The sequence below is a fragment of the Embiotoca jacksoni genome, unplaced genomic scaffold (genome assembly GCF_022577435.1).
Source record: "Embiotoca jacksoni isolate LCO1_2020_lvr unplaced genomic scaffold, fEmbJac1.0.p SCAF_11, whole genome shotgun sequence".
In the NCBI taxonomy this organism is placed as follows: domain Eukaryota; kingdom Metazoa; phylum Chordata; class Actinopteri; family Embiotocidae; genus Embiotoca; species Embiotoca jacksoni.
Genome location: NW_027185241.1, coordinates 6,716,390 through 6,736,880, shown reverse-complemented (window position 1 = coordinate 6,736,880; position 20,491 = coordinate 6,716,390). Strand labels below are relative to the sequence as shown.

The window sequence follows — 20,491 nt, the reverse complement described above, 5'->3', positions numbered from 1 at the left end:
TATATATATATATATATATACATATATATATATATATATATTCTTCTGTTCCCTGGTACTCGTATATGAAACACATAGTGTATAGTTACATATTTTTCTGCACAACCTGGTGTGGGTATAATGAGTACATATCTTGTCAGAGTTGATACCCTTCCCTCAGTGTAACCATGCAGAAATCGTATTGACTCATATCAGTGACGGTCATATTTGTGTATAGATGTTTTCTGAATATTTCAGTCTGAATCTTTTTGATACACGGTGTGTGTAGCTATATTCACATGTGGCATTAACGTGTCCTGGGTGATGCAAGTGGACAGCTCAAAGTGCATCAGCTCACACCTGACATTAGGATGTTCTTCACTTGTGTCTAGTGACCGCTTGTTATTGCGTCTCACATTCCTGCTATATATGCAAATAAACACGTACATGATTTCTCTTTGCAACAAACAAATGTGTTGTTGTGTTTAACCTGCGAAAGGCCGCTATTCAGTTCTTGTGCCTAGTGTGCCTGAAATTAAAGGAGGAAGAAGAAATCAAAACAAATGGCTTCTTCTTGTTTCGCACTTTAATACGATGTATGAGTTTGTACTTCCGCTTGCACAGAGAGCATTAATTGAGTTGGCGAACTTTCATTATACACTCACGTACACACTGCTAAAAAACATTGGGGCTATATGCGGCCCAGACCATCTGTGAATGGGGTCTGAAAGATGTGCATCCTCAATGCAGCTAGGGTTTATTTACAGCTGTGCCACTTGTGATCAGATCCCCCAAGACACATTTGGATGCCAGTTGTTAACAGGGTCTATGTTGGGCTTATATTCAGACCAAATAGTGTTTGCTTATATTGTCAATGATATTTTTTTTATAAATACTGGTATATGAGACTGAATAAAATACAAGACGAAATGAACCACAAGGGATTTTTTTTTTTTTTTTTTTACTAGAATGAATATTTAATTCTTTGGTGGCTGGTTGTCATTGGTAATAAAGTCTTACTTGTGTCATTATTAAGGACAAGTGCAAATTAACCAGCTTAGTTTCAGTGCTAATTCACTCCCCTCTCAATGATGTTTTATATTAAAAGGTGCTTTTTAAATACATTTTTACTGTAACCATCAGTGATCTTTATATCCTGATTGTTGTTGAGTTGTGTAATGGTGGAAAAGGTTTTTATTTTAATTTTTGTCCTTGAGAAAGCTGTACAGTATTTGATCTTTTTGAAGTAGAAAGATTTGTGCTTTAGTTTGAAAGTTTTGTTTTGGGTGCAATGATGAGCTTACTGCAGATGTGTGGAGATAAGTGTGTGTATGTGTGTGATAGGGTTGGCTGTATAAGGGAGACAAAAGCCTGTTTGATGGTGCAGCAGTGTGAACAAGCTTGTTTGCGTGAGTATGTTGATACAGAGAGGGCAGTGGTGGGAAAGGCCACGCCAGAGGTTCTCATCCCCTTTGTATGTACGTGTGTGCGTGTGTTACATTAGTCTCTCTTCCTGAGCTCAAAGCGCCTGCCCCTGACACACATAGACAACACAGTATTGTGTTGGAATTGAGTGTTATGTAGAAGCTAAAAGAAGACTGGAGGTGGAAGATAAAGGATCTCCAGTTGAAAGACAGAACAAGAAGGAAAAGGGAAAATTTTAGCAGGAGATGAAAAAGCAGAAGGAAAGCATGTATAAATAAGAACAAGGTAGGAAACAGTAATAAAATAATTCCAAGGAGAGATTTAGGACCGGCTTATTCTGTTCAGCTGCACTTACTGTATGTACCAACAGTACTTTGAGTATTGTTTGCCAATATTTCACAAAGAGACACTAACAGGACGGCTGCACATAGAGAACGGGATGCATCTTGACCCCCCAGCTGCTGCCTTTTTATCCATGTTTTGGCCTTGGTGAATTGATCTCAAAGCTTATTCCACCTTGACTTTCGCATCGTCTGGCTGCATCCATTTGTCTCACCGATTTCTCTTCAGGAATTCAGTTTGTTTTGCGAGTGATTGTAGTCTTGATGCAATTAACATCACAGCACACATTCTTAAATAGTCTCTCCAGGAAGGCAAAGTGTTGCTGTTGGTTTTAAACACAAAAGTTAACAGAAGTAGTTGTGAAACAGTGAGAAAGAAGGAAATATATTCCAATTCATTTAAGACATTAAAAAACAAAAATGTCATCATAGTGGTTCAAGAGGAAATGGCAGTGCTCACCAGGGTGATGAAGCTTTATCCTCTGGGCACAATGAATGTATGTTCATGTACAAGGTTTGACTTGTTAGGTAATTAAGTTATGACAAAACAAAAGCTTCCATCTGCCCATTATCTCTACCCACTTTATCCTGTGCAGGGTCACAGGGGGTTGGAGCTTATCCCAGCTGAGTTAAGGATAAGGCAGGGTGCACCCGGAACAAGTTGCCAGTTCATCACAGGGCCAACACACAAAGACAGATATCCATGCATGCTCACATTCACACCTACGGCCAATTTAAATCACCAATTAACCTAGCACACGTCTCAGGACTGTGGGAGGAATTTGAAGCACCCAGAAAAAAACTCAAGCAGGCACAAGGAGAACATGACAACTCTAAACACAAAGCACTCTACCCAGTCGACGAGCAGGTTCGAACCCAGAAACTTGTTGTGAGTTGACAGTGCTGTACCTAACAATAGTGTAATAGTGGAAAAACCTGGGACAGGATAGTGCAGACACGTGAGTCACAGTAGAGCGATAAGGAGAGGCCTTGTGAGTAAAAATTAGTCATTTATGAGGAAAAGGAAGGGGGCATGGTGTGTAAGAAAAATCAGTAAATGATGAGTCCTGGAGAAGATAAGGGAGTGTTGGTTGTTGTTCATTCTTCTGGTGAAAAGAGGCAGACATCAATAAGGTTGGAGGGACAATGTGTGGCGTTACACAGACTGTTCGGACACACCCCTCTTTAGAAACTGTGGCTTTTTTGTGAAGAGACAATGTGTTAAGTGTTCGGCAGGAAATCAAAGCATGGTCTTTCTACACTGATGAGTACACGTTGTTGGTCGACAGCCATATGGAAACACAAGATCTATGTTTTGTATATGAGTGTGTGTAGTAGAGTTGCCCTGATGGGAAGGAGTGTAGGAGGGGGTGGGGGAAGCAGCTGAACAATGAGTACAAACAGGATCCCTCTGTTTCCTGTAGTAGAGACTGTCTCCTTAAACTACACACAAGCTGACTCTTGTACTTTTGTACACATCCTTTTAAACATAGGCGTACACACACTGCATGTACAGTATGTTGTCTCTTCCAGCAGACACTCCTACAGCCCCATAAACTCCATGTGTGCATTCACATGTCTATTTTTGTCATTATGGCCGAATTGTGATCTATGGGTTTTGTTTCACTCCGTAATTACACACAACAAAGTCTCTGCTAACATGCAGTCGGCAGCCAGACAGGGTGCACACTCAGCATATAAACACACAAACACACACACACACACACACACACACACACACACACACACACACACACACACACATATCCACACAGCACACTGGGAGGCAGTCAGCAGCTTGTGCACTTTCTGCCATCAGTAAAAGCACACCTGTCCCAGCTGCTGTTTTGAAGAGAATAAGAGGGAAAGAGGAATGTGCTTCTCTCAGTTTTCCTGTCAGCCCCCCCCCCCCCCCCCCCCCCCCCCCCCCCCAAGCAGTCTCTTTCTTCCTCCCCCCTTGACTTGTTTATCTAATTATTCCCATGGTCAGCTGTTGTTCTCTCCTTGTTTTCCACTACAAAATCTCCTTTCTTTCACTTCTTTCTGTATCATTTCCCTCATCCAGATCTTCGAACTTGTTCTTTCTCAGTTTGTTTGTCTCCACCTCTGCATTGCACCCCTCGAAATGGACTTGGTGGCCCTGCAATCCTGGTATACATTTAAAAGATAGTTCACAGTTGATTGTCATGTTTTCTACACATAAATCATCTGTAGTGATAATCGGTCTGCCTCATGAAACTGCCAGCCTGTCAAAGATTTATATAGATTTTACAAGCAGAGAAGAGAGGAGTGCATAAGCTTTCTAAACCAAGAAAAAACACATCGAGCTCTTTTGATATGCATCAGATTTTACTGACGGACAGAACACTACATATAAAAGTTACCCAATTAGAAGCCTTCTATCATAGTTTTCTATTGGCATACATTTGTATGCATGCACTGCCCTGTTTGTCAATGCAGTTGGCACTGGAGGTATTTATGGTGAAGCATGTGCAGCAAACAGCCAGTGACTTTCTATTCCTAGTTTTACCAGCCTTTCCACCTTTGTTTTGAATATAATCAGCATTTCTTCCCCTCAGAGGCTCGAGGTTGCACAGCTGAGGGGTTCACTGAAGAGCTCATGTATGGTAGGTTGTAAACAAAGACCACATTCCTTTTTCTTCATACACACAATAACATGCAAAAATGTGACTCTGAAGCTCGTTCACTGTTACCAGCTGGTGTTGAAAGACCTGTACTCTGTGCCTCTGCCACTGAAAAAAGATTAACATGCAGAACCTCCGGTGTGTCTTGAGGGTTTGAGTGCGGCTCGGTATGTCCTGTCTCAGTCTCCCAGGCTGTTGTTTTGCTTTCTCCTCCTTCCTACCCTCCTTGCCTTTGCCGCCCTTCAGAACTGAAGCAGTGAGTGAAGTGATATGTGGACAGCTAGTCATTAAGCTGTCAGAGGAGAGCCCATGGACCAAAACCCTGTCAGCATGGATGAACATACACATTTCACCTTTGATATAAATCATGTGTCAGGCAGATTCTTCTGTTTTATCAGCAGAACATATCGGAGATTCACTAACAGCAGTCAACCCGACAACAGTAGCAGTACTCATGTCAAATACATCATTTAAATCAAGTTGTATCAATAAAGTTATAATATTTTACCTATAAACTATTATTAATCCTGTGTAGTGACTACAGCTACAAAACATTTTTAGAAGAACACAATTAAAACGGAAGCCAAACAGGTGGTACAGTACAGTTAATGACTCTATTAAGAGCTAATGTTTTTCCAGTCTAAAAATGAAGCACACTGAGGCAGAAATACTCACAGCACCTGAGGTTTTTTTTTGGTCTTGTCTGAGCTTGCTTTCTCACTTTTGGCATTCATCCAGAACACACATGTGACAGATTTGTGTGTGTATGTTGTCACAGTGGTTTTGGATGTGTTTTTGAGTGGCAACCGTGCAAAGTGGAATTGGATTTCATTACGTGCATGTGGAATTCAGTGCAGTGGCACACAAAAACTTGTTTTGAAGTTGCAGGGGCAGGAATTCATTTGGTTTAACAGTTTTTACAAACTTTTTTCTTTTGAAAATAAGCAGGTTGGAACTTGTGGAAGTACTTGGGAACTGAAGTTGCCTGTGTGTTTGCAGGACTTCCTGTATGTTTGCCGGAGTGTTTGCAGGACTTCACATCCACTGTGATGTGCAGAGGTGCAGAGGAAAGACAGGAGACACAGCTGTTCTGGGGACTTGGAGTGTGTGCTTGCATTAGAAAACATTTCTGCTGCTTCTTGCACTGCATGCACATTTGAAAGTTCGCCACATCTCATTGGGTGCGGAACTTATTCTGCCTGGCACTCAGCATTTTTATCAGTTTGTTCAGTCAACTCTAAACATGAAACAAAAATGACAAATGGCTACTGGCTAATTAAATACAATTATTTCAAAGCAGATAATGACTGAACAGACAATCATTTGACATCTAAATGTTTATCTTGAGATATATTAAATCTTTGAAGCAAAACAAAATAGGTATCTTTTATCTCCATCATCATCTGTATTCATCTGAAATTCTAAAACTACCAGGTTATCCCCATCATGGGTAACTTATTTATCTTATCTCTTCACCTTTATTGTCATCAGTATGATTAATGAGGTGACTCCATACATAGAAAATAACACAACAAGAGTCTTCTGGAAATTCATGTGAATCACTAACATGCTTGCGTGCAAACACACAAACACGGTCTTAACTTTTGAAGGGAGGGTTTTGTTAGGTGAGCTGTAGGTAAGACATGATGTAACCACACAGGAACCAGTGCCCTGTGGAGGGGAAGTCAAGACTGGCAAGAAAAAACACATAAGTAAAACACTTTAGTGGAGACCAGTGTGGTGTTAATGTAGATTTTCTTGTCTTTTTCTGTTGGAGGTTTTCTTTCTCTTTCTGTTCTGTTGTGTGACATGATTGTATTGTAGCTGTTTGTAATATGTCAGACCCTCTGGGACTTTTCACATGCATTTTGTCAAGCAATGGTATTAAGTCTTGACTATTCATTGCACATGTAAATTAAAATTCATATTGATTTATATGGATTAAAATAAGTACAAAAAAATGAAAAAGGAAAACATCAATGAAGAGAGGTGTAACATAATGAATGGCACAAAGAATGGCTTAGATGAACCAAACAGATGCTGAAAGGTGCTCTTAACTTGCAGCCTCTGACATGTCATCACAGATTTGTGACCAGACAAGTCAGTGTTGACACATGGTGCACCTGTTGCTGACTTTTTTTTTTTTCTTTTTCTACCAAAGACTGCAGAAATCAACAAAGCACAAACAATGTTGCCCCCTAATGGTGAATTTTTTATATTACAAGCAGGAGAAGAGCCCCTGCTCTGGTTTGTTTGCAACACCTCCCCTCTGATGGAAAAAGATGATGACAAATGCATGAGCTTTTTGGTGTTACACAATATCTACTCAAGTCTTTAACCATTGTGGAACATACCTTTTTGTCACTTTGTCTGGGTGATAATAGCCTGTTTATAACAACTGGTCTAACTTCCAGTCCAACTGGCTCACCTTGTATTCACATATAATGTGGCTGTTGAGCTCTTAACCTACCTTGTTTTTCTGCTGTAGATATCAGGTGTCCCAAGGTGTGTCCTGGCTCTGCACAAAATAGGCCAATTATATTTAAACCCCATGACACAACAGATCCACCTCTATCTGTTGGAGCAGCTCTGGCACACTTGAATGATTAAGGGCACACTTGCCCCTACATGCAGGCAGGCACCACACACTCTGAGACACATCTGTTTTTTCATGACATTTAAACAAAGCGGGTTTGTTTTTATGATCCATCTTAGAGTGCTGTTCTCATGTTTACGGTCAATCAAAATGTAACACCTTTATAGCATGCGTTTAATTTAACTGACAGTTTGAAAATAATTTCAGCTGTAGGGCATATACACTAGGTTGATAATGAGAAAAATAAAAGTGGTTTACAATTAAGTGACTAACTGGAGATTCAGACTCGACCGAAAAAAATTGGAAGATAAATTAAAGAAAAAGTTTCTGTCTTGCTTGTATTACAGGAAGGAAGTTATGAATAATATTATTCAGGGAATAGTGTATGTCCACCTCCATGTTTTCAACAGTTTTTATGCTTAAGAGCAGAAAAAAAAGACATGATAATAAACTGATGATACGCTAAATACATCTACATACAAATATTGTATTGATCAAGTTACAGCCTCTGGTGCGCTCCTTATTTGACACAAAGTGACTCCGTGTTACAGTCTTACACTCTTTTATTGTTTTTCTCATGACATGATAGAAACATTCTGCCAGCAAGGCAACGTTTAAATTCTGTTTTTCCAGATGCTACAGTCTAAAGTCATTCAAGTGCTGTGCCTGGAACACATGTAGAGGGGTTGAGACAAGTCGTTCAAGACAGGACGCACACACACATACACACCACAGAAAGCATGAAAGTCACAGCCATAGCTCACATACACACACAACGAAGGAAATCATATTGTATATCAAAATACAGTCAGAGCAAGTTGATTTGAAAATATAGTGATATAAACTCTTGCATTGAAATTATACATAACTGGGCCCTTACATTCCCTAAAGATAACGGAGAATTACATTAGTAAATAAGTAAATTAGTTGTCTGTCTTACTGTCAGACACAGTTGGACTAACACAAGTCCAATTTGAAGTCTATCAGTTTATAAAATACATCTTCTAATTCAGCTGATCACCTTCTTATTAATCAACTACCTTTAACTGATCATTAATATTTATGTGCAAATCACTCAAACACCACAGTTTAATACTGGACAAGTAGGCTATCAATAGTTTTAACTTGGGAAATGTAAAACACTGAAATGTATTCACATGTTTATAATTTAACCAGTATAACGAGAACATTATTCCCCCAGAGGAACCTTTTTTACTTTGATTTGTGTTACAATCTGAAAACACTGAGGCAACTGTGAGCATGTTTACCCAGCCGAAATGCCACACGACTCCTTTTGAAATGCAAAACAGTGACTATATAAAATACTAAACGGGGCTATTCAGACACAGATACATGTGATCCTGACAGAGGCAGCAGAGCTTTACAATTCAACGATCGAAGAATATTCACATTCTCCAATTCTGTATTATATTCACATCGTTAACACTTGTTGAAGCTACATAAAAAAATCAAGATATAAAATTAGACATAAAGTACATCTGAGGTGTTTTTGACAAGGTGACAGTCACTTATCTGTATATATGTAAGTTATGAATCCTAGTTACACTTGCATGCAACTGTTGCTGCCCAATCAATCTGGGACAAAATAAGCCAAGTGTAAAGGGAGCGCAGATGTTTCTTACATTGCAAACACATTTTTAGATTCTTAACCTGCCATGAGGGTTTGACTCACACTGTCAACGGAATTCTGCATAGTCTAAAATCACTTCAGCCACAATGTCCATAAGAGCATTGCAAAGTTGAGGAGAACAAAAGCAGGAAAGATTTTAAGTAAACAAAGGCAAAGAAGAGCTTTGATATTTTCAGGCCAAGTGCAAGTGCAAAAGAACATTAAATATTTATAGCCAAATCTCAAAAATTCCATTAAAAGGAAAAACATATTTAGCAGTGACAGTTCAGTCAAGTATCAAAGTCTTACAAGGTCAAAGAAATTAATAATCAACTCACATTACATGGTGATGATAAACCACCTTTAACTCTATACACGAGACAAACTTTGATCTCTGAGTGAACTGCGCCCATGAACTGTCTGTTTTATTTTCTTAGATTTGTTGCTCGTGTTTGGATGGTTACCCTCCGAGGTGGCGGCTCCTCGATGCTCCGATTGGCCACAAGGTCTTGCAGCTGCAGGGCTCCGCCACCGATGAAACAAAAGGCTGGACACACTGGAGCTGAACAATCCACGTGTCCATCCCACAGCATACGCAGAGAGTGGGCATCGTAGAACGTGACTCGTCCTTTGTCACAGTCCAGACACACTCCTAGTCTGGGTGGGAGAGGAGCAGTGAGAGGGTGAGGCAGGCTACTGTGGCTGCTACTGTGGAAGTGCACTCCTCCCTGGCTCTGGCTGTCACCCTGGCTCTGAGTATGACCATGTCCTTGAGGGAGCAGGATCTTGCCCATGCCCATGGTGAGGAAGCAGAAGGGAGGGGAATCCTGGCCATCCTCTGCCCCGCTGTCATGGCCACTGTCTGGGTCGCAGCTGGGATAAAGCAGAGGAGAGGAAAAAAAGTTGAGCAAGAGAAAAACTAAGCAAAGGAGGAAGATTTATCTGTTTCCAGACTACAAAGTTGAATACAATATGACATGAAGATGGTAAACCCCACTTTTAGTACAGCTTTCCACCTCAATTAATATATTAGTTCCATTTATTTGTAGTTCTTTTCAGCTCTCTTCATTTCTGGTTTTAGCAGTAATTGGCTTTATGGACAGCGGCTTTACTGTCCTGGTTTAGTCTCTTCACCACCCTCAACCCTGTTCCCAGCTGCACCAAGCAATATTATGTCAATATTTTTGTACACGTTGTCATGCTGCCCCCAAATGGCCAAAATATACCAGAAATCTATTAATGCTGCTTTTAGTAGGTATGTAGGAAGTGACAATTCTGGCCTGACTCCTAACCATTTGCATAGGAGGCATGACATTGAATGTCCTTACATCAACAAGAGATCTAACAATCAATATGACAGAGGGTAATTTCATTTGCATTATCATTTGTGGTTCAATGTATTATAATTGTTGTGAGAGACTGGTCCTTGAAATGGACTTATGACTGACAATTATTTTAAAGTCAATATTTAGAAGAATGAGATTAGATTACCGAGGGCTGGCCATGTCCTGAGGGAGATGGAACCACTCTTGTAGCTTGGTCTCCTGCCCAACTCCTACCTGTAAACAAACAAACAAAGAGGCAGAAAGCTTTGGGCATATCCATTCTGAGTCAGCATGTAAGGTAAGGCTAATTCCATATATACAACCTATTATCATATCAGACAAACTGACCAAAAAGACTTCATCTGACCTTTACCAGGTAGGAACCAGGCTCCACGGAGCATGCCCAGTAGTGTCTGCCTTGAGTGACAGCCAAGTCCGCCACCAGCAGGTCGGAAGTCAGGTGACAAGAAGTGAGTGTGCGGTCGGCAGCCTGCAGAAGGGAGAGGCCTGGCACACTGCGGGCGTAGGTTTGGCCTTTACCCAGAGCCAAGCGGTCAGCATGCAAACCCCAACGAGAGTCCAAGGAAAAACTCAAGACTGGGAGGAGAGAAAAAGGAGGCAGATCAGGAGGAAAAGGAAAGGTAAAGAGCGAGCAAGACGGCAAAGAAGGTAAAGGGAAAGAGTCAGAAAGGAGGACGGGTTAAATCCTGTAGCCTGGACAGTCAGAATAAAACCACAGTAGTCAAGAGAAAAAGAGATAACTTTTACTGTGTATGTTAATTCAACTGAATAGATGATCAAATTAGATTAAATGTTTTTTGAAGGGATGACTATGTAGAGTAATACCAAGAGAAACAAAGGACAATATACACAAACAATAAATAATTTTAGAAAGTGCAGAAAGACAGACCTGTGGCAAGAGAGACAGAGGCAGAAATAGCATGACTGGGATGACACTGGAGTGAAGAGCAAAAAAAAGGAAGGCTTTGTGCAGAAAGTAAAAAAGTAGGAATGGAGAAAATAAAGGGATGGAGAGAAAAGAAATATCAAGATTAGTCGATCAATTGAAAAATGACAACACTGGAAATGTATCCAACTTAAAATACTGTATCTACCACCTTTTTGTTTTTACTTTGTTATCAATGCAATCTTGAGGCATCTTATTTACAAAATTCTTAAATTTCATTTTTAGAAGAGTGGAAAGACAAAGATTTTTTGCACTGAATGAAATATGCAAATGAAACAACTGATAATGTGTACATATCTTACCAGGTGCTGGTGGAGTGTGGAGGTAAACTTCCTCACTGTATTCTCCAAACCCAGCCTTGTTGCAGCCTCTCACCCTCAGCACATACACGCTGTCCATCTGCAGTCGGTCAACCACAGCACTGGTCCCTTTCACTTCATCGAGGCGATGCCAGGCTATTGAAGCATTAGGGGATCTGGTGCCGCCCCACGTGGCTGCAGCTCCTCCTGCTCGTCGCTGGTATTCAACAGAAAAGTGCCACGCCGGGGCTGAGTCCTGAGGGAGGCGCCAGCACAAAAACAGCTGGTCATAAGCTAGTGTCTTCTGAGTGTCAATGACTGGGGCCACTGGGGCTGTGGAGGAGACAAAGAAATGGAGGTATGAAGGCTGCTGACCTTAAGAGAGTATAATTTTATTTTTACAAGGTTCATAATACAGGAACAAATGGGGTGACAATCCACCTTGTATAAACTCCAAGCTGTTGATGATCTTGACCTCTTTGGATGCATCAAGGTGAAAATGTCTGAAGGAGGGATCAGCAGCGAGAGAGAAACACTGGAGGTTTTCTATAGCCTTCACTAGCCTGAAGAGAGAGACAGAAACAGTCAAAAGGAACAGTGAGGAAGAGGAAACAAAAAAAGAAAAGGTGAAAATGTTAACAAGCCATACCTAAACATTTAATTCCTCTTAAATTTAGGATTCAGCTGAATGAGTATCTGTTACCTGTTGTGTGTTACTCTTGCAGCCTGAACAAAGCAGGGTGGATCTGTCTCTTTGAGCAGCTCATGGGTATAGGCTATCAGACCTGCGTGCTCCAGCAGGCCTTGCCTCTCAAAGACCTGAGCGGACAGAGCGTCCTCCCTCCTGCTGCGGGACCCCTCCAGGGCCAAGGCCAAAGACCCCTGACGCTCGGCTACAGCCGCTCCCAGCTCTCGGATACAGTGAGTCAGATGCTGCAGAGCCACTGCACTGTTAGCCTGCAGAGAGGGGACACGTACGAGTAGGAGAAATAAAGAAAGATAAGAGAAACTGTTTCTACCGAGTGAAACAATGACAGATTAGGAATGACAGAGACATAGACAATGGCTCAACTATCACAAGCACAGAAGTTTGCCATTGTACGAAAGCCCAGGGCCTGTAGAGGGTCCACCAATACTATGTGTCCTTTCAGTTGCAATTGTAGTTACAACAAAGTGGCAAGTTAGGCTCCAGTTGGTTTCCTTGGCAAAATACTGTAGCATCTGAGTTCATCTAAACTGCATCCAATGTCAGAATTTAAGTTTTATGTGGGAAAAATGTAGTAAATTTGAAGAAAAAAAACAATGTTTGTTTGGTTGTATAAATCCCAACATAGTATTGATTCATCAATGACATAATTCCTGCTAACTAAGGTGGATGGTTAGTTTCGGTGAACCAGACAAAATATTGTAGTAGGTCCTCTTCGAACTACTGTTGCACCTGTACAAATATATGGTGAGACAAGCAATACAACACAGTGAAAAGATTACACACCTCCATCTGTTTAATGGCAGCTTCCAGTTGAGTGATTTGACTCTGTATTGTTTCTTGGTTGGCCAGGATGAAGTTCGCTTCCTTGGTAATCTTGTCCTGTAAAACCAAACAGAAAAGGAACATCTTAAGGCTGCTAGCATCAGGACTTTTAACACAGCAGAAACAGACTACATCCGAACTCACCTTGAGAGCCTGGTAGGCCTGTGCAATGGGCAAAACTTTATGTCCATGGTGGACACGGCGTAGCTTACAGAGTGGGCACAGCAATCTCTGGCAGTTACGGCAGTACCACTGCAGTCTCTCCTGCTCGTGCTCAGTGCATGTCAGGACCTGGAGCACAAAGAGGGATTAAGGCACGACAACAGAGAAGCTACTGTATGTCATGTGCAAAACACACAAGGACACAAACCTTTGGCCTGAAGTTGTTGGTCGGCAGAATGTGTTCGTGCTGAGCTCGAGGGGTTCCCCATGGGTGGTAGAGTTTGAAACACTCATTGCAGAAGTTGGTCTTGCAGTCAGCGCAGCCCTTTGTGGCCTCCAGAGACTGAGGTGGCTTACAGAAACCACACATGATGGCTGCACTGCCCAGACTTACAGTGTGCCTGTACCTAAGGGAGAGACATGGGTTGCAGGGAGATAAGGGCAGGGCTAGGACGTTTCTGCAGCAGTAAAGAAGTCAACTTAAGAAAAGAGAAGATTGGGCTCGTCTCAGTGTGCCCTGCTCTCTTTTCAGTTGCTAGGTCTCTAACTCTTTAACTGCCTGACCTGGATACATCACCAGCAACTGCCTTGTTAGTGCATCCTGCGCAGTAAAACATGCACCGTCACACTTTTTTTTGACCACCACAACCACTGCCTGGGGAGGGAGCAGCTGCACTCATCAAACTGCTGCGTGTGAATCTGCCTATTCCCATAAATATCCCTCCCAGTTTCACACTCTTTTTTTTATTCTTAAAAGCTGCTCCTCTCACTTTGATCTTCTCTGTTTGAACTGATAAAAAATTTCCCCTCGGGGATTAATAAAGTAAATACCTACCTACCTACCTACCATAAGAGGACAGGATGATAACATTAGAGAATCCAAGGAACTATTTTACTCCAAACTTGCTTACATAACTTTGGTTAACCGTTGTTGTCACACAGTACATCGCAGTTTTTGAGCTGGCCCTGCAATCTGCTTTTAGGCTTCGCCTTGGATCAGGAGTAAAAGAAAGATTCATTATTGAAACTGCTTCCAGCAAATGATTTCCTGTCTCGTTTATAAAGCAGTATTGACTTAACTCTTAGTTCACTGCCTATCGTCATCGCCTGCAGGATTGGTTCAAGTTTTTTTTTTTCCAATCATTGATTGTTCCTGATTTCTGTTAATAAGCTGATACATTCTCATAGGGAGACGAAAAAACACATCATAAGTCTAGTTTAAGACAGCATGCTGACATGAGATTCTGTTTGCTACAGTATATACAGTACAGTAAAATATGTTTATGTTGTTGTTAAGACGTGTGCGGACCTCTCGACAATGCGCTCCAGAGTGAGGTTGCGGAGGCAGTCTGTCAGGCCTCTCTCTCCGAGCTCCACGTCCTGCTGACAGGAAGGACAGGGAAACAGCATGGGGGGAGGGGCCGCGTCCTTCCGCCTTCGCCCCGGGTACGTTCCACACACTGGAAGAAGGATACAGGTGTAGAGGAGATGAAGGAGAAAGAGAAGCAGACAAAGACATAGAGTAGAAAACACGAGTTCAGGGTGGAAGATTTGAATGGCGTTGTGATGATAGTTTATGAGAATCTTCACGGAGACAGACTGGTGAGAGAAAGTAAAGCAGAGCTCTTGTTTGTCTACACAGAGAATAGTGATAAATAAGGTTCAGTTCACTGTGGATGAAACGCTATTTGCTTACACACCCTTAATACACACCTGCCCAACAGATGCTTACTGCCTTTTTTGCCTCCTTGACTCTCTCTGACTGTGCGGCCCTTGCTCTACATGAACTTAAATAAGTCCTGGGATGAATTCATAAAGCTCCCAATGAACAGTAGGATACTGATGTGTCAGCTGCATCATCTATGACACTCAGATGCTAAGAGGACAGAGACATCATACTGCAGCATCATCTCTACATTTTAAAATCCTGACATTATTGTTTGGTCACTTGGATTCTGAGGTCATTCAGTCCTTCTTTCACACTTGAGCGAAGTCACTCGAAAGCTCCAATCATTTGTGCCCAACACACGTATGACACACAAACCATTTCCTGCACCTGTTCTGAGGACCCGCTCCAAACGGTCAGGAGTCCTGGGTGTGTGTCTCCGTGCCTGTCGTGGGGAGCGGGCGTTGGGTGTGGAGGCTGGTGAGTTGGGCTCCGGAGGGAGGTCCGGAGGAGGATAGCCTCTTTGTACCAACACCTCAGCCGCACACAGCAGACACACACTGTGCTGGCATGGCAGAAGGATGGGCTGCTTCACCATGGCATCACACACAGGGCAGTGCAGCTCCTGTTCCATACTCTTCATGTTGGACTGGAGAGGAGGAGAGGACGGAAGAGGACTGAGTGAGTAGTCACATAAAATAAAGGCTGAGTCACTAGAATAAATACAGAATCCACTGCTCTTTACAGTCTGCACCTCTTGACACCTGAAAAAAAAAAATGGATGCGAGATGTGTGGGAGTCAAAAGCAAGAAGGGGAGATGAACACTGGTTACATAGGCTGGTGTTAGATATAGAGAGCAAAGGGAGAGCAAATGTGAAGGAATAAATAGCATTTCCTGACTTGTGGTTGGTGTTACCCTGCCTCCTTTATGGAGTCATGTAGCTTCACCCTCACCCTACATATTCAGGTGTAGAATTGTCTTGAAAACCTCTGGTATAGGGTACAATGATTTTGGTAAAGGAGTAGGAGGTCTACATCAAAACCCAGCCTTTTCATGCTGACTATGTGGCTGCCGGCCTCGGTTGTACTGGCTGTGGAGGCCCGTTTCCATTGCTGCAGCTATACTAAGCGCAGCATCCCGTTTCTATGACAACGTGCATCACCTCTGCTTTCTCATCATGCGTTTGGCCCTGTTTTTATGTTCCCAACCACAGATTTGCCACCGAGCAGACCATCTCTCTGTTGAATCAATACATGCTCAAATATTTTTGCAGAGGAGGAAATGCCGCTTTCATCGCCTTACGTTTTCATTCAGAGGGGTCGAGAGGTAATATGGAACATTTCTATTGTTCAATTTACAGGTGGGATACAAAAGACGTGTGCATGACACCTCGTTCAAAAACAGCACACATGGTTTTGAAACGGCGAATAAAATGAGCGTCATACTTACACTAATGCGAACCAGCGCGTCCATGATAGAGGTAAAGGTTTGCAGCTCTGCTTCTGCCATGCCTCCTCAATGCCAGCGACTCTGCGATGCCAACAAAGTCCAATTTTTCTCTGGAGAGCCAGAGCAGGTTACCGTGCCAAGGTAAAGCGAACCCGGGGCCTTGGCTGGAGGAGCTGTGCTGAGGTGCGCTGTGGCACACGCCGATTCTGTGCTGTCTGTCTCGAGGCAAGAGTCGACTCGTTGTAGAAATAGGATGGGATGGGAGGGGGGGGGGATTGGACGTGTCTGGTTTAGGATCTATCACAGCCGCATTGCTCAAGCAACGATTAACATTGGTCTTCTTGGCAGTATTATGCTACTGCTATAATAATAGTATTTCAATTGATGCATATCTGACAGTAAAAAAAAAAACAAAAAAAAAACATCCTGTCCAATCTCACAATAATCCTATACTATTCGTTTTCATTAAAAAAAAAACAAAAAAACAACGATATTATTAAACCCATCGCGTCATTGCTGTTTCCTCCAAACAGATTAAATAATCGGCGTCTCAGTCTTTCGGAGTAAACCTCCGGGTCGTCGTTTTCAGGGGTACGTGCGGCTCCATTGCCGAAAATTTCCATCAATTACGTGTGGCCGAGTTTTCCCTGTGTAGCCTCTAGATGGCAGCATTGTGTAAGAGTCCCTTCTCGGTTGTTGTTCGCGATACCGGAACCCTTTGAATGTTGCTTGTTCGTCCGGTCAGTAATACTGAATGCACTCGGTAGGTGGTTGTTATAGCAACCGTCTTCAGCGTTGTAATCGCAACAACGTGAACGTGGTTGAATATTTGTAGATTTGGAGTAATTACTCTGGTTGAGAATGCGGCATTTAAGATATACATATATAAAAAACAAACAGTTAATCTTAATTTAGTGAACTAAAGGTTCAGGCTCGAGCAATGTTTGTGTTTGTCACTGATAGATTCAGATCGATCTTCTGGCTGTAGCTAAATGCTAAATTAGCACGTCACAGTAACCTCACACTACGAGGGCGCGTTTATATTACAGATAACGACGACATTGCCGATCCGTGTGACTGCCCGGTGCTGGATGCACATCGTATTTTATTTGTGGTTGTCTGTACACTTTCAGTAAACAGTTCCAGCCGCAGCATGTCGGCTGTCGACAGCCTTGTCCCTGCACGGTTTCTCACCATCATAGCGCACCTCGTCATCGTGATCACCATCTTCTGGTCGAGGGTAAGTAAATCAGGCAAAACGTTCACGTATTATTAACCTTTCTGTTACATTAACAGTACATTGAATGCGCATTTTAATCTCTGACGTGATGATAATGATAAGATCGTTCCTGCCCACCGCAAAAAGACTGTACAATAACTCACCTCTGGCAAAATCCATCACAGTACAATAACACTGTTGACTGTGTTTCTTGGTTTGTTTGTATATAATATATATATAGATATATAATGTACTGTATATACTATGCATTTTATATTTTTTACTGCTATTTTATTGCTTTTCTATTATTCTATTCTATTATTTCTATTATTATCTTATTGCTTCTGTATGCTGCTGTAGCGAAAAAAATTTCCCCTCGGGGATTAATAAAGTAAATACCTACCTACCTACCTAATTACATAATCAAACGTTTCCTTTTCTTTTTTTTCTTTTTTTTTTACTGTAAAGAACTTTGTGTTACATTTTAATTTTATTATAAAGGTTTCGCAAATATATTCTAACTGTTTGATTGATAACACTTTATCCACTACTGTTATCGTATGGCGTGTCAAATTGTGCTAATTTGTAATGTGTGTTTCCCAGGAAAATAATGTGAGGGCTTGTTTGCCTTTGGATTTCACACAAGAGCAGTATGACAGTGAAGACAAACGGTAAGTAAACGTTTAATAAATGCTTAGACACACACACACACTCGTGTACACACCCTCTACTTTCTGTTTCTTTTCTTTCTTTTTTTTTTAGGTTGGTGGTGGCACTGGCTGTCACCCTCGGTCTGTTTGCTATAGAGCTGGCTGGGTTCTTTACAGGAGTGTCCATGTTCAACTGCAGCCAAGGTCTCCTGTGTATCCTTTACATTGACACTGCGGGTCTCTCAGTGATGACGATCAATATACACCGTGATGACTTTTGTAATTTATATATGTACAGGTGGACAGAAATTAACATCCATAAGTATTGAGCTCAACAATGGATCAAGCTTTGTCAAAAGATGTTTCCATTGTTTGCACGTGGAGCCAGAGGGTCACAGAACAGTGGTTTGACTCAAGATGGGGACATTTGTTGCTTGTTAAACATCTCTCTCCCACTTCATTTACTGTCCGACTCTTCACCACCAACTGTCAAATAAATGCAAACATGCCGGAAAAATATAATTAAAATAAATCATAACCTCTGCAGTTGTAATTTAGGGGTTGGTTTGTGGTACCAGTGCAGAAAAATTATAAGGCATGAGATTAGAGCAAAAAATGCAAAGGCATATTTCTCCTGGACAAAGAATTACAAGTGTAAATGTATTTTGGCGTAGAACAGTTGACAGCTAGCTACCCATAATGCTCACACACGGGTCTTGTCGCTCTCCATAGATAATTGTTTCCAGTTGTAGCATCCTAATGGGCAAAGACCTCGGCTTAATTTTGAAACCTTTGAAGCAGCCTTTAACCAATTGGCATTGACTGACCACCATATGCACCAAAACTCTACCACCGATGCAGCTACATTTAGAAAAGAAACGTTTTACTTCAGTGCCATTGTACTTAGTCACCCCCACTGGTTGCTGATCGGTCCTCCCTTCAGAGTAGCAAAACTAAAGCTATGAGCAATAGTCTGGCATCTCCAGGCCAAATGGCAGCCTCAACACAAGCCATGAAATTCGTCCCAATTGAAACATCTCTTTAAAATCCCTCTGAATATATTAAAGTATAAAAAGAAATAAAGTCATCAGTTACAGTTCCATGACTACAAACTCCCGTATATTTGCCTCGTCGCCTACTATAGCAACAGGAGTCCATGCCAGTGCCTCAGTGGCTCTACTTTTCTTTCTGTTTGAGCAGTGGGAGTGTGAAATCTACTGGTGGATCCTTGCCATTTGCAGGTTAGTGTATATTGTATATGCTCCGTTGTGCGTGTATGTTTACAGAAGTGCATTTCCCTGACAGAAGTTTCACCCAGCACTGGCTGTCCACTGCAGCGCATCCGTGTCCTTGTCTTTCTTTGTGTTTGAGAAGTGGGAATGCTGGACATATTGGGTTATTTTTGCCATCTGCAGGTTGGTGTGCATGTATGTTGATGTGAGTGAATGTGTTCTTTTTCAGAGGGCAAAATGATAGAATCTCTATAAACAGTAAATTACGAGTGCACGTATATACTGTAGTTTCGTCCCCAATGGTTTGCTTTTCATTTCTTTCTCTGTCCGTCTCTCCCTCTAGTGTGCTACCAGCTTTTGTGGAGGTTCTTCTGTTTGTGGCCGTTTTGGGACTGAAGAAGAAGCCATTGTGAAAACCAGTCTAGATGTAAAGTGCGACAAATACTGTTGATGTCAACATCTGTCAGTGCATCAACAGATACTGTTGCTACAGTGCAGGATAATGACCTGAAAAACCATGGCTAGCAGACATATGTGGATACAATGCACCAACAAACATCAAGGGAGGATAAAAATTGCTCTTCATGATGGTTTTTTTTTTATATATATATATTTTTTATTTTTTTTTATAAATTTTGAATTAAATAGATGCAAAAAGATGTTGTTACGATTATTTTTTAACATGTGGGAGTGCTTAGTTTAGAGAGAACATGTGCCAAGAATGTCCGTTGTAACTTTCTTCTTTCTAAAACCTGTTGATGTTGTTCTGTTCTTTTGGCCCTCTGTGCAACTTTAGCCTCATGTCCACACCTATTTCACAGTTGTGAAAACTGTAAATACACTCTCCTTCACCCGGATTTACATGCTTACTACGTGGCCCTTACCGTGGTCTTAACGCAGTAATATCTGTGTTTTCCCAGAACATTAATAAAGGCTTTGTGACAGAAAAGTACAGAATTGCAGGGTCATATTCAGATGCAAAAACAAACATTATAAATGTAATGCAATAAATAAAGTAGGAAATATGGATGTAAGGTAAAGAAAATACAAATAACAGAAAGAAAGACCTTAAAGAACCACTTTTAATGCACATCAAGTCATGCCAGGGTTGAATGATTTTGATGTGTACAATTTCAACAAACATCAAAACAATTTCAAAGGAAAAGTATGAAGGAAGCTTCCCTTAGTGTGTGTGTGTGTGTGGGGGGGGGGGGGGGGGGGGGGTATAAAAACACTATAACAGGAAATGTGAAATAAGAGACAGATTAATACACAGTAGATTATTCTGATGACCGAAATTTACATTTATCTCATCAGGGTGCAATTAAGGTAAAATCTAAATACAGTCTGGATAAAATGATAATCAAATAATC

At 41.5% G+C, this 20,491-nt stretch overlaps 2 protein-coding genes across 6 annotated transcripts; one reads left to right on the top strand and one right to left on the bottom strand.

Moving 5' to 3' along the window:
• Positions 1-7,531: 7,531 nt before the first annotated feature.
• On the bottom strand, positions 7,532-16,619 carry trim46a (tripartite motif containing 46a). 2 transcript variants are annotated; one of them, XM_069142740.1, is made up of 12 exons: positions 16,018-16,417; positions 14,957-15,215; positions 14,210-14,360; positions 13,109-13,307; positions 12,883-13,029; positions 12,700-12,795; positions 11,911-12,164; positions 11,649-11,770; positions 11,211-11,540; positions 10,309-10,538; positions 10,108-10,175; positions 7,532-9,489 (listed from the first exon to the last, which is right to left on the bottom strand). In XM_069142740.1, exons 1-12 carry the CDS (start codon positions 16,075-16,077, stop codon positions 9,042-9,044), a joined length of 2,364 nt encoding a protein of 787 aa, XP_068998841.1. In that variant the 5' UTR covers positions 16,078-16,417; the 3' UTR covers positions 7,532-9,041. The 2 variants fall into 2 exon arrangements, with proteins under 2 accessions (XP_068998841.1, XP_068998842.1); XM_069142741.1 differs by lacking the exons at positions 7,532-9,489; positions 10,108-10,175; positions 10,309-10,538 and adding an exon at positions 10,547-10,925 and having other exon boundaries at positions 16,018-16,619.
• tmem107l (transmembrane protein 107 like) lies at positions 15,712-20,290 on the top strand. 4 transcript variants are annotated; one of them, XM_069142746.1, is made up of 6 exons: positions 15,712-15,894; positions 17,151-17,257; positions 17,840-17,907; positions 17,999-18,099; positions 19,205-19,301; positions 19,462-20,290. In XM_069142746.1, exons 1-6 carry the CDS (start codon positions 15,714-15,716, stop codon positions 19,529-19,531), a joined length of 624 nt encoding a protein of 207 aa, XP_068998847.1. In that variant the 5' UTR covers positions 15,712-15,713; the 3' UTR covers positions 19,532-20,290. The 4 variants fall into 4 exon arrangements, with proteins under 4 accessions (XP_068998847.1, XP_068998846.1, XP_068998849.1 ...); XM_069142745.1 differs by lacking the exon at positions 19,205-19,301 and adding an exon at positions 19,031-19,127; XM_069142748.1 differs by lacking the exons at positions 15,712-15,894; positions 19,205-19,301 and adding exons at positions 16,735-16,780; positions 19,031-19,127.
• The last annotated feature ends 201 nt before the right edge of the window (positions 20,291-20,491 follow it).

What these genes read in the sequence shown, in the direction of transcription:
- tmem107l (XM_069142746.1), top strand. Translation starts at nt 15,714, where the DNA reads ATGACAACGTGCATCACCTCTGCTTTCTCATCATGCGTTTGGCCCTGT. An exon ending in TCACCATCTTCTGGTCGAGG is followed by an intron (nt 17,258 to 17,839) that starts GTAAGTAAATCA and finishes TGTGTTTCCCAG; the next exon opens with GAAAATAATGTGAGGGCTTG. An exon ending in GTTATTTTTGCCATCTGCAG is followed by an intron (nt 19,302 to 19,461) that starts GTTGGTGTGCAT and finishes CTCTCCCTCTAG; the next exon opens with TGTGCTACCAGCTTTTGTGG.
- trim46a (XM_069142740.1), bottom strand. Translation starts at nt 16,077, where the DNA reads ATGGCAGAAGCAGAGCTGCAAACCTTTACCTCTATCATGGACGCGCTG. An exon ending in CCAACAACTTCAGGCCAAAG is followed by an intron (nt 13,030 to 13,108) that starts GTTTGTGTCCTT and finishes TTTGTGCTCCAG; the next exon opens with GTCCTGACATGCACTGAGCA. An exon ending in CAGCTTGGAGTTTATACAAG is followed by an intron (nt 11,541 to 11,648) that starts GTGGATTGTCAC and finishes TCTCCTCCACAG; the next exon opens with CCCCAGTGGCCCCAGTCATT.